We start from the raw sequence: 13967 nt of genomic DNA on the forward strand, positions 1-13967 counted from the left end.
CATCGTTCGGTTTTGCTGTTATGCTTATTAGTGAATGATGCATGTTTACTTAAGTTGCATGGCAAGATGTTAATAAGATTTTTTGTAAATAGTTTTGGTATAGAAATGGTAACAGTGCGGATAATTTTTTCCACACAAAGAAGGTATGACTAGTTTTTGAAACCCGAAAATTAAATGTACACAAATGGGGGTCTTGCAGCGTACCAATAGGATTCCCCAGTCGCTGCTTTGCTGATGTCTATTGGCAGTACTTCGCTGCTACGCTGCAGTCTCTTGGCAGTACTTCGCTGCATCAAGTCATGGAATGCATTAAAGCAAGGGTCTGAAATATGCGCCCCGTTCAGCATTTAAAACATTTCGTTTTGTCGACGGGGCAACATGATTTGCTTACCACAAAAGAAAGGCAGCTATGGTACTCCTGTAGATGGTTTTAAAGCAAAACAAGTAATTGTCATTGAAATACATCGGTATGTATACAACTTTTTAGATCCGTTGAAGTTTGGTAAAACTGTGAAATCACCAATAATGCTGAATCTTGTTACACCTATTATGTATCTATTTGGCACTGCATCAGTGCTGGCATGTGAGTTGCTTTGTAAATTATTGTGGTATGGCCCGTAAGTCAAGTCGGCTTCTCTTTCACTTGTATCAGTAAGTTATATGTTGTTACTAGCAACAAGAACCGATTACAAATGCCGTCTTTCACCTGAAACAATAAATTTAATAGGTGCTGGAAACGAAAGTTTAATGTTGATCCAAAAAGCAATAGGTTTTCACGATTGGCTACACCACCAACGGAGCTAGGTGTGTAACCCACGCTAAACGCTAAAAATATAAGAACGTGATCCTTATCTTGAAACTAGCATGCATGTCTTTTCGCAAGGCGAGCTTTTTTGGCCGGCGCGCCCGCAGTGTAGCGATTTTCCCGCGGCAAATCGCTTAGCGGCGTTATCTCAAGATCGGCCCCAACCGAGCCGAGGTCAAAATTAAGTGAATAACCATGTTTGATGGGGGACGTCGCGCATCAAATAACCATCGAAGCAATACAACTGGTTATTTGCGTTGAAATGTTGTTTGACCCTGTACAGGAATTATAAACGTCAAATTGAGGTGTTTATTAATACTTTTTAATTCATTGTTTATTTAAAGAACTTACATAACTTTGCTTAAGCCGTTGTTAGCATGACTTCAAAACGCCACCAACCGGGTTTCAAATATGTTTCATAACAAGTTTATTTTCTTTAATTTGTCTTTGACTGAGGCTTAAGTTCCGGGTAAAGCGGTCGAAGGTATCATTGTCTGCGACAAACACTTTTAAAGTCAACTTCTGAATTTAAATATTGGTGTTTGCTTTGAACTCTTTACGGCAAAGAAAAGTTTGGATGACTAAACAGATAGTTTTGCATAGCTCAAAATTATTTCTGGAAGAGAATGTCTACAGTGCCGATGTCAATAATCTAACGTTACTAAAACGTGTGCTATAACCATAGCCACAAAATTTTGCAATTTTTTTTTCTGTAATTGTGTTGATAAGTATTTTTCAAGCAAAATTTCAATCTGTCATATACCCAAACAATTATTTAACATGAGATCTAAATTGTATTTAAAGTTTGCAAATACGTTTTTGACTGGTGAAGTCTTAATTTATTTAAACGACAAACTGATTCAATACTTTTAATGTTAAAATAATCGTTAATGATAGTTCACACTTTGATGTTAACATTGTATATGCGACGGGCATAACCGTTTCTTGTCGTACCTGGCACCAAACGATAATTAGGCTGCGCCCTTGGAAATAAAAACACGCATACAGTTTGCCTATCAGCATCCAAATCATGCAGCTAACATAGTGGACCTTTCAAAAGCGGTAAGCTGATGTATATGCTCGTGCCCAAAAGGACTTATAAAAGCAAACGGGATTTTTTTGCCTGAGTTAATCTTTCAAAATTAAAGATCAAGCTCTGTTCTTGTAAGTCGTGACAGTTGTTGGTTTAATAAACGATCACAGCCGCTCGTTTTTTTGACATATCTTTCAATGAGATCTTCCCGTTCTAATGCCAGGTCCATAAACTGCTTCAAAATGACCTAATTTAACTTGCGAAATGGAACGGGAATTTTTGCGTGGGTGTCTCGTGTGCCATTTATTGCGTCAGGGATTCAAAATTTCAAAACTCATTTGCATAAACCGTTAATGGTTTAACACAGCTGGCATTTTTTTAACGCTCATGAACGGTTACCGACCTTCCTCGGTTCTATGAATAGCCGCTAGCTCACTTCCGAATGGACCCCGTAATGTGCCAACGACGTGGCCTAAGACCAACAAACGCACATCGAGGTCAGCGCTCCAGGCCTGGGTAAAACGTCAAGCACAAATCCCTTGGTTTTCTGCCATTAGGAACGGAATGCATGTAGTTTACTTATGGTTGGCTCTGCTTCGAAATAATTGCACAAATTTTATAACCTCCTTTGCAAATAAACGTTACTGGGTGAATTTTGGTGCAAAAATGCGGAGAAAAGACCAAGTTGTTTCAAATTGTTTCGCGAATCGTCATGACGGCGATTGTGGTTTGAGATGTTTACTTTAATTCCGATCGTTGGAAATTGCGACAATAAGAAACGTTTGACAGCACTGTAAAAATACCAGTAAATTTCCCTATGTTACATCAAAATTGCCATCAGTTTCTTCGCAAGTGCATTTAAATACATTTCACTCTGAGATACTAATTTCGAAATCCTCCTTCACGTGCAATCATTCACAATTTCTGCACTAGTTTGAGCTTGTTAACTACTGCCTGAAAACAGTTTCTTTTTGTGTAAACAGGCACGTAATTAACATTGAATCGAAATATCTCACACGAAACGTGGTGAGGTTTCGTCTGCCATGAGCAACTGGCGCTACCGCATTGCAGAATTAGAGAACAATGCAAACCGCGAGCTTCTGCGAGGAATGCCGTCAATTGTCTGTTTATTTCGTCCGATATATAAACAAACAAGGCAAGAAAATAGGCGAAGAGCGACGGCGTCGAGTTTCTCAGAACGCTAGCGGTCTTGAATTTGGGCGGCGAGAAAAAAGGGCCGATTTTCGGGCGAATATAAAAGGCAAGAATTCGACAGGTTACCTTCATGTTTAATATCGTACGCTTACAGTACACAGCGACGTGAAAGTGTGTATACACCTTTCCTGACGATAATTTGTTTTTGACAAGCGGATTCGATTGTTTGGAATTTCCTCGGTATCGGAATTTTGCTATTTTATCAGGTTGGTTAAATTTATTTTTCTTGATACTAACTTAGTGTTTGTGTGATAACGCGTAATAAAAAAGCAAAAGAATAAGCTTAGATTTACGATGGAATATACAAACAAATTATTTGTTTATATTTTGTTTTGTGTTCTCAAAACTTTCCCAAGCAAAAACTTTTCTCAAAATGTTTCGTTGTAATTATTAAAAACGTGGTGTAACCGATTTAAGATATAAAAAAAAATTGTGGAAACTAGAATTCTCAAACTCCATTACAAACGTATTGCCCTTGTTACGATATCCGATCACCGTGAAATCAGAATCGAGACATATCGTGTGTGGCATTAGGGGACTTTTGGAGCGAATGAGTTCGTGAAGGGCGTCAGTAGCACCCGTGTACTATAGCGGGATCCTGTTTGTTTCTGTACAAGCTTGATGACGTTGACGAATCGACAGAGATCCAACAGGGCTTGTTGTGAACTTACACTTGAAATAAAGCCCATACATTCACCAATTCCAATCATAAACTGTGATATCGCTTTGAGTAATTGGGCGGATCTCTGTTACGCCCGTGATACAATCGTGCGGGTTTCTCCAGCTATATCGCCAAGCGAATCTGCCGACCGGCAATCTATGACATATCACCGATCTTCGAAAACAACACCGGCCCGACGCGTGATCAATTCGCCACACGTTTTTCCCCGGAATCCGGTCAACCCGAGACCCAAATAGTCGGCAATCGAACGCGTTTTCTCAAATTGTCTGCCATGTTTAGACATGTGATCGTAATTGGCGTGTCGAGTTTTGCACTGACGATAAATTTCTTCATTCTGCGCAGAGAAGAAAATGACCAACGCCAGCGAATTAAACGTGACCTCCAGCATCTGGCCTCTCCTTGGACTTCTCGTGGAACGCAAGACTTGCTCCTGTTTGAACGGCGGAACTTGCATCGACGAAAGCAACAACATTTGCCAGTAAGTGCGGCTGAATGTTTTTGACAACGCAAGAAGTCAAACAATGTGGCAAAAATGTTTGCTTGGAGAAAGCGCTTGTATTAAACAGGAATCGTGTAATAAAAATATTCTTCTATTTCTTTTATAATGTGTCGTTTGCTTTGCTTTTGGGAAGTGATTATCCAAAGTATCAATGTAGAATCCATTGCAACAATTCGTTAACCTGACAAAACACGTAAACGCACAACTCAGTAAAAACCCTGGTCAACTCGACACTTGAAAGAAAAGTTTATAAATGTCTTCATATTGTTTAGGTGTCCACAAGGATTTGACGGGGCCCGATGCGAGACAACAGAACTCGGGTTTGTCGCGTCTGACAACAAAAATGTCAACAACCAGTTGAACTCCGACCTTATAGCGGGAATAGCTGTTGCCTCCCTGATGGTGCTTGTCCTGGTCGTGGTCGGATTTATGGTTTGGAGGTGAGGTCTTTTAAATGTTAACCTTTAGGAGGTGGAGGTCAAGCGGCTTAGCGCTTTAGGAACTGTTGGAGTATGTTTCCATATAAGTTGTAATTCACACAGTCAATTTAAGTTGGTGGGAATTGTAATTCCAAGCCTCGAACTTTTAAATGTGCCCATAGTTCTTTATAATTTTATCAGATACACCATATAGTCACCGTTGGTAATAGATAATAATAAAAAAGTACATTCATCTGCGTCACGACATCTGATATCGTTTTATTTCTCCAGGAGGTGCATTCGCTTGCGGGAGAAACGCAGATGGGTGAAATGGCAGGAAAGCCGCAGCCAATCCAAAGCCACCATTGAGGGTTTTACCATCGTTGAACCCACCCCTGTGTTGGGCCGACGAAAGAAATTCGGTTTTCACCTTTTTAAGAACATCAACCACAAGAGCATATTCGCGTTGGGTCGCTCCACAGATGCCACCGACGTCGCCAGTCAACAAGGTAAAGACGATGTCGAGGCCGGAGGTGTCGCCTACAGTGAGAGGAATGACTCATTACCAGCTCACAGTGATAGCGACCAGTCGATCTGCGTTACACCCTGTGACAGGGCAACGACGGGTCAATCACAGATATCCGTACTCTCCAGCCACTCCGACATTTCCTATGCGGCCACACCGTCCAGTAGAAAGCATTCAACAGTTGAAAAGACGACCAGCTGCGGCCTAGAGACCAGACGGGCGACTGTGAGAAGTGGGACTCTCCAGAGGGCTGACAACAACAAGTTTGACTTTACGTGTAGCACCATAACGCCGGCTAAGGTGGCGCGTCACTCACTTCCAAATCTCGGCAATCCTACGCGTCCTTCCCATATCCCTGCACGCACCAGACGCACGAGCTTCGCGCCGACGCTAAACCAAGTTGTTCACATTTAGGAAATTCGCAGCTTTGACAACTGCACCGCGCTGGACGCCATTCTGCGTTGACTGATAATATGTGGCAATTTTGTTCGGGCCAAAATCTAAAATTGCTCTGAAATTCTGAATATAAATTTTATGATCACTGCGCGCCACAAGGATGAAATGTAAATGCGTGATATTTTTTGTTCTGAGATCACATTTCGTATTTCCTGTTGATATTTTTTGTTCCATCTCGTTTCCATATTTTTTCGAACGCTCACTTGTGTTCCCCAGATGATCTGCCTATTTCTCGACGAAAGCTAATATCTTTAGCCCAACTACCGCTCCTTTCTTAGCCCGCAGCATGTCGTTTTGCCTACACACGTAATGTACAGATCCATGCCCCACTTATTTATTGCTTGTGAGTTGAAAAGCTTTTTGCGATTATGTACATTAAAGAGTTCCCAATCACACTGTGACGGTGAACGTCAAAATTATAGCCGTCGGCGTCTTGCCGCGAAATCGCAGCATGCGCGACATAACCTTTATTTTCAGCTTTTGTACGGTTTTGCAGAAAATTTCACGCTCAATAAACTTGTTTGTTGATGCATTTCGTTTCCCCCGAGTCGACGAACGTAAACGGAACGCGCGCGGGCGTTCTTATTTTCGCTTCCGTCTGTTTAAGTTTTTTGTTCTGTGGACGATTCGGTTTGCGAAAACAAACAAAAGCCGAACTGTCGATGCCCTAGAAATAGGCCGAGACCAAATATAATGTCGACAAATTATGTTTTGTCGTCTGCGCGAAAATAAGAACGCCCATTAAACTCACGAGTTTGTGTCAGTTCGTGGAAGTCGGTGGACACAAAGGTTGCGGCCTTCCTCCTGATGCCAACAATGTTCGAAGGAAAGCAATTATTGTGGCACCGCGCCTTGTCACATTGCGTCACTGTTGCGAGTCCCTGTGGCTTCTGTGGTTCTATCTTAGTTAGAATTTCACATTCGTGCCTTTTTGATTGACTTTTCCGTTTGAAATCAAGAATTTCGGCTGAATTGATTACAGTGTACAGACATACGAAGGTCTTCAAACATACATTAGGGGTGATACGTGAAACGGATTAGTACGTGCCTGTTAGAAGCATACACTGTTTTTAAGCACGATTGCCCAAATTTGGTTGAAAAAAAGATAAGGAATCGGTAATATAAAACTAGACCGTGCCTTCCGCCCCAAATTCATTACGTCAGTAATTTATCAACCAATTAAAACGCGCCGTTGTCTGGGCACTGTGGGAATGTTTTAAACATCTGCTGTTTGGCGGGCGAATCGTGATAACCGTACCACCCGAAACCCATCACGTTTTCCGACGCCTCGCCGATTTGCAAAATGATAAACCCGCCGTGAGATGGGTTTTCCAACCTGACCAGAAACACCTGCGCATCGTATTACTGTGAAAAATTAGCCGCAATTTGTTTTTCGCACTTCGTGGCACGTGGCCTAATGAAGTGCTGGCAGGTCGGCATCGGGGCGATAAGTTTCGTTTGTTGCCTATGCTTTCATCTTCTGACTCCGCAATAAGAGTAAGATGTAATTCTTTTTGAAAAAGCTTTACTGTATATTTGATAGATTTTCACATGTAGGGCGTTACGTCGATTAACGTTGTCGCCACATAGTATTTTTGTGTACGCAAATATGGATATTGCGTAATATGAAAGCTTACATTGGTCAGACAGCGCCGTCTTTTGACTCACGGGGCAGAACCAAGTATTGATCGATAACCCAAACTTCCGAGATTCGTGTAATGTTTAGGTGACTTGTCGTTTGTAGTGGTCAAAAAGACACCACATTAACATAGAAATCAAAGGCGAGGCTGAAATTTGTGTGAAGACGTGTCATTGGTGACACACTGCTTCGACATCATATCATTAGGCGAACATAGCAGTAGCCTGTTGGGTTAAGGCATAACACAACTGTAGTTCTAGTGTATTTCAGCTTTGCGTGGTTGATTGGCTTTTACATAAGGAATGCTTTAGTATAGGCTTTATAAATTGACTGTTTCACAGCAAAGAAACAAGTCAAAACAAAATGTCTAAAGAAATATTTCAAAATTGAGTAAGAATGAAATAATTTACGGAATAAATATCCACGATGAATGCAATTGCTGAAAATTTGAGTTGAGTATGTACGATATTTTCAAAAACATTGTTGATCACGCAAATCGATTTACAGGCGTTATTTCTAGCACAAGATTATACATAACACTATTGCTTTAAAATGCCACGCGAAAGAGCGCCGTCGATTTTCCAGTTAATATGTTATTGGTGTCCTCATGTAATTTCGCCTAACTGCTTGCCGCAAACGCAAGGTGTATCTCATACAGTCGCCCACGCGAGCTACATGAACTTGGTCTGATTGTTGTCGGTTTGCCACTAGGGTTGTTGGCTTTTAGTTTACTTTACGGGAAAGCAGTTTACACTCAATTCCCGGACTTCTCCAACGGAGTTTGTAAACTTTTACAGTTAAAATGTTAAACACAGCCCACGCGCATAAAAACGTAACGCTTATTTACATTGCAGAACTAATAATGCGTTACAAACCGGCACCATTTGCATAAAATATATGAGGAGCACGAATAAAACAGCGGAGGCTTTCTCCTTTGTCGAAAATGAAAATTACACCGTAAGAAATTTTGGTATGCATGTTTTTATGAGAATCCACATCCAAATTTATCAGGAAGAGTTCCTCTAACTCCTTTTTTTCACAACGTTTATGCAAAACAGACTTTAAACTTACACTGAGAAAATGCAAAAACACTGCAGTACTTGAGTTAAAAAAATTCCCAAAATCAATGCATGTACTAAAATATTGCCGCACTGGGGCGACGTGCCTTTTCTATGACATCATAAGTTCACGGCATTTGAAGATTGACATTATCACGTCCTGTCGCCAGTGCCTAGTCGCGAGTTCAAATAAACAGTATCTGTGCTACGCCCAGCAATCAACTGATGTCCGCGTTTGTTTAGGTAGAGCTGGCTGACCATTATGACGTCAAACAATCCGCATCAATTCCGTCTTTGTCACTGAATAAACATGACTGTTTGGCACATTGTTCGGTATCAGTTTTAGAATTGTTTTAGGTACCAACATGTACAAAGATAATGGAAAGGTCAATCGACATTTGTTTTTATTTCAAAGGCAGCCTTATGACTAATTTCACAACGTGTCGTTTTGGTTTGATAAAAAAATATTTGATAAAGCTTAAAGTACATGAAAGAGGTCTCTTGAAAGCGTTTTTACAAAAAGGCAGACTGATAGTCGTCTGAAATCCCCATTGGTCAGGTTATTTCAATGAAAAAATGGCTTGGATTTCGACAAGGATATTAACATTTGCGGAACTGCTCTGCGATTCACCCTGCTTTGTCTTAAAGTAAACAGTAATTTTTGCGTTTTGCAATTTTTAACTGAAATGGACTTCTATGTTTATTGTAATTTTGTTTGAAACAAATTCTTTTTGACTTGACCTAGTAGGAAAAACTCAATCCTGAATACATTACGATAATAATCAGTTTACATACTTCCATTCTGGAAAAGTTTTGGGTCAAAATGTTGTACATGGTGATAATCTTTTGAGTAAAAACTTTTTAACAATCTTGTGGGATTAAAATAAGTTTGTAGTGCGTGTTGACAAGGGAGAAAGTGTTGTACATAATTAAAGTAGAGCGCTGTTAAAGTTATAAGAAGCCAACGCGTTTACTGACGCTACTAAACTGTCAATTTGCGGTTGCTAAGCGGGCACAAAATGCTGTTAGTTTATTGAATCAACGTCTATCGTTGAATTTCTAGGAATCTTACTGGAAATTTGACTAGATTTGGACTTCGGCCTTATCTTACAGTAAGTTACCACCAAAAGCCTGTAAATTTACAACTTAAACCGTATTAAAGTCAGTGCGAGGAAACCTGCAAAACAGAATCTATTGTTTGTGAATCGCATTGTATAAATTGACATGGTATTAAATTTTTTTAATATAATCACTGTTCATAATAAATATGACCACTTGTTGAAATATAATTTTTTGTTTAAAACGTTGTATCTGACACCTGTGCGGGCTTTCCCAATACAAAAACAACTCGGCATGTTTATTATTTGCATGCAGGTATTTTGGGGCATTTATTAACGCCATCACAGTCGAAACAAACATCGCAACAGGCGCCCGCGAACACAGCAATCACGTCCAGCGCTGAAGCCAAGGCAAACGGCCACCAAATGCCCACCAACGCCAAGCGTAAATATTTTTGACACGTTTGACACCTGCCTTAAACAAGGCGTCCGCAATGGGATTAACGCATATTTTTAGCAGCGTTTAAGCGCCGCCTAATGGTCATCGCAGTTGCGCGCACGACCTTTTCCGGCTAGTGCGTGTCAAAATGGGGTCGGCGACCCTGCAAATCGCTACACGAATCTGGAAGTCGCACCCATATTTGCCCCACAGTCCAGCAAAGTTTTCGTTTAAAAGCAAGGGGCAAGAGGCAGAAGCGGGAGCGGAGAAAAGCATTCCGGCACTTGCGCACCACGCAAGCGAGACAGCACTTGTTGATGCGCTACGGCGATGCTTTATTTGCTTAAAAGCTTACGCCCCTGCGCCGTTTCCGCTCAGGGAGCTCGTCGTCGAGGCCTTGTCCGTTTTCCAAGCTCAACACAGCACTGTCGGAACGCTTGTCGGAACACGGCAAACCGCCAAGCTGATTAGGCAGTTTGTTGTCAAGACATATTACGATGTAACGACGACATTGCCGCTCAGCATCTCGTTTTAACGCTTTTAGATCAGCACCCTCATCAGGAATGAGGACTACATTGTCGTCGATGACTTTCCCGGTCAAGTTAATCATCTCGTGGCCGTTGCAAGAGTGTTCAAGCACCGACTTGCGTTTCTTCGTGGTCGATTTGTATTTTCTGTGAAAATACAAATGTTTTGTCATTTTGGTCGAACAACTCTCAGAATGTTTAAAGCCATAGACACGCAGTTGCCCAGTAGCTACTGTGTGGTAACAACCAACTATATACGCAACCTATTTACTCCAGCATTTTGAATGCTATAGTTTACCTGCGGTAAACAGGCCATTTTAAAATGGCGAATGATGGTAAATAAACCTAATATGTAAGTACGATGCCAACAGCTCAAAGATAATGCTACTGTCATGTAAAGACAAATAAAATTACATCCATGTATCCTGTTGGTCCCGACGCCATTTTGTTTGCTATTACTCGGCACGTTCAATATTATGCGACAGTGTTGTTGATTAACTCAGTGTACAGTCTGACACCGTCTTAGAGATGATACAAACAGTATGGAACTAATCATTTCACAAAACACTACACATCAAAGCCAGATTTTGTCCAATGTAAAAACAACCACACAAATCGAAAAATGGCATTTGCAAAATATCTTTTAATTTAATGCGCAAACGCCGCCTTTGTAACCTGTTTTAATTGTATTCAATGTCATGTGCAGTGACGGGAAATTTCTTTAATCTTGCTTACAACAAGTGCATTTAGATGTGCCTCAGATTATACATTGTTTTTCTATTTCATCTCAGGTTGATGCTTGACATGAAAGTCAACGTTAGATTTCATCCCACGTCAGTTTTCTAAGTCATAGGCAACCACAGGAAGTCGATAACAGCGATACTAATCTTATTTTCGATTGACGAACATCCAGCATTAAAAGGCAATCAACTGAGCGAACCAAACCCATTCGACAAGCGTTGTGCTTGTAGTACACGGCGCCGGGCATCTGCGTTGGCGGTCCCTGTCGAACCTGCTTTATTTTCCTAACATAAGTCGTCATGTTTGTATGCGATCGAAACATTCAATGCTGGGGAGAAAATTTGACTTGTTCGCATTTATGAAGGCAGGTTTACGGGGATATCAACAACGCATTAAAAGTCCAAAGCTGATGCTATCGGTTGGAACGGTACATGATCTCCTTGTTGTACATTTAAACAAAGCGGCCTGTCGCCGGCAAGCGTCCGTAAGCTTGTTCGAAACCATTTAGATCAAACCTGAACGCGCCCAAACATAAAGAACCGACTATTTTCACCTCAAATGCTCGCGATTTTGAGTGACAACAACGCGATAAGCGCTAAAGTGTTGTTGTCAGTTGAAATAAACGTCAGTGATTTTCTGTTTAAATCGCACCGCACCTGTTGATGTTGTGACTTAGCTGTTCTAAAGCCAACCATGTATGGCACCAGAATCTACACCTATTTGAATAACGCTTCTGCTGCTAAATTAGGTTGCAGCTGTTGGTAAAACACTGGTGTTTTTGATCGTTTGTTGTTATCGATTGAAGATTATAAGCTCGTTAAACGTCCGATGGCATTTGATTTTGACTGGGTGTAAACGGACTTCGAACCAGACGTGTTAGGCGCGAAAGCGTTTGCATCAAAAATAGCAACTATATTTAAAACTACCCGCATTCACGCCAAATTACACACAATCTCCTATTTGAGACCGATTGTTGACGTACGTGCCGCATTTGGATATCAACACCTTCGTTGTTGTAATCGCAGCAATTGGTTTAAAAATATCTTGCACATAGTATGAAAACACTGGTAATTGACTGTACTTATGACGTCCCAGAACCCTTTGTTTCGTGTGCTGTTTTCGAGTTAATATTTTTGTTTACGTGCCATGCTGCTATTCTTTCCATATTATCCTGTACTTATCAAACTATATCGAAAAAGTACAATATTTACCTCCATGCCACAACACCGACAAAGCACATGATGCACAGCACTAAGCCAGTAATGACGATGATCAAAACCATGTTGTTCTCGCTCTCGTTGTCTTTGTGTGTAAAAGCCAGATAGGTTTGCTCGCACCTGCCACCCTCAAATCCCGGTTGGCAACTGCAATAAAAAGTTATATGGTTTGAACAAGGGGTAAAACTTATTTATATATTTCCTAAATTTCGCAGCCAAAAAGTAGTGATTCGTTTTTCATGTTAAAACGTCCATCGCAATTGAGTCAATGTTTTTACCTTTCTTCAATTTTTTTTTTAATTTTTTAAACTATTTTTTTGGGGGTAATATAATTACTGTATTATTAATGATTGCATTTTTTTCTAAATCAAAAACGGTAGCGTCAAAATAAATTAATAATCAAAACTGCACAGATTTTTTAGTTTTTCAACTGTGTTGTGTGTGATTAATACTGTATATTTTTTATTGAAACTAGTTACGCACTCTTTCTATATGTATATTTCAAAAATTATGTCAACCAGGTAGCTAATTAGTTTAAAAGCTTCCCAAACCTCATAACATTTTATTTCTATGGGTGTAGGTTAAACAATTAAGGCGATTAATTAACTAGTTAACGATTAATTACAGAGTGGTACCAGTTTTACGAAGTATTAAAAAGATTTATTCAAATGTACTTACGCGCAAATGCGATCCACAGGATCAATACAATGCCCTCCATGAAGACATCCGCACAAGTTAGCCATAACTCCGTCCTCTTCTTGGGCCTGCTCTGGTGTGTTCTGTTCGTACAGTGATGTACAAAAATATGACGGTCACTTGGCGTTTAAGTGCGCTCAATTGGGTCCAGTTACAGCAGTAAATTGCACTTGTGACACGCAGTTATCAGCTCACGGGGCCTACCTCCATGGAAAATGAATGTTCGTCGTCCACTTGGGGGTCTTTATATTCGCTTCGGCGCAGGTGTCTGTCCAGACAAAATAGCTTATGGTTCGTCTCGGTCTGCGAAAATTAACATCATTACATGTACCGTGACAAACGTGTGATTTCGAAAATGTTACACTTTCAACATTGCGGGGTGTTTTTTTATTGCCGACCGCCACGTCATTGTATATTTATTCTTTGAAAATAGCTGTTTTCTCCAATAAACCGCGACTCGTTTTGGTTTTGTGGGCGGTCTCCTCAATTGCACGGGTAAAATTAGTCTGTTTTTTAAGGTGTTTGTTGCGTGGTAACGTGACTTTCGATTTTATGCTCGCAATCAAGGCCACGCACTTATATGTTAGCTAGAATCTTTTGTGTTGAACATTTTTACCTACCTAGGTTATAGCTCTGGAGTTCACAACTCATGAAATAATGCTTGCAAAAGTTTGAAATAATTGCTATATTATTTTAGTACACCCATTTTAAACAATAACAACTACTTCAAAAAAGGTCGGATACATAACGCTGAAGATATCGAATTGTTTTTCGCGTGCCATTTCCAACCAACAGCATGTGCTAAATTCGACATGAGTGCCCTGTGCTGGACCACAGTGTCATCAATATATAGTATCGCAATCTACCAAGACGGCCATTTTTATTAAATCATTTGCAAAACGTTTTGAATTGAAGCATGCTGCTAAATGGAACAAGTTGGCACGTCTATTATATATA

At 40.5% G+C, this 13967-nt stretch overlaps 1 protein-coding gene across 1 annotated transcript; it reads left to right on the forward strand.

Moving 5' to 3' along the window:
* The first annotated feature begins 4085 nt into the window (after window positions 1-4085).
* Window positions 4086-6049, forward strand: LOC145911816 (uncharacterized). The gene is made up of 3 exons (XM_082999253.1): window positions 4086-4213; window positions 4507-4674; window positions 4945-6049. Exons 1-3 carry the CDS (start codon window positions 4086-4088, stop codon window positions 5591-5593), a joined length of 945 nt encoding a protein of 314 aa, XP_082855379.1. The 3' UTR covers window positions 5594-6049.
* Window positions 6050-13967: the final 7918 nt, after the last annotated feature.

Source organism: Ascidia mentula, chromosome 8, assembly GCF_947561715.1.
Source record: "Ascidia mentula chromosome 8, kaAscMent1.1, whole genome shotgun sequence".
In the NCBI taxonomy this organism is placed as follows: domain Eukaryota; kingdom Metazoa; phylum Chordata; class Ascidiacea; order Phlebobranchia; family Ascidiidae; genus Ascidia; species Ascidia mentula.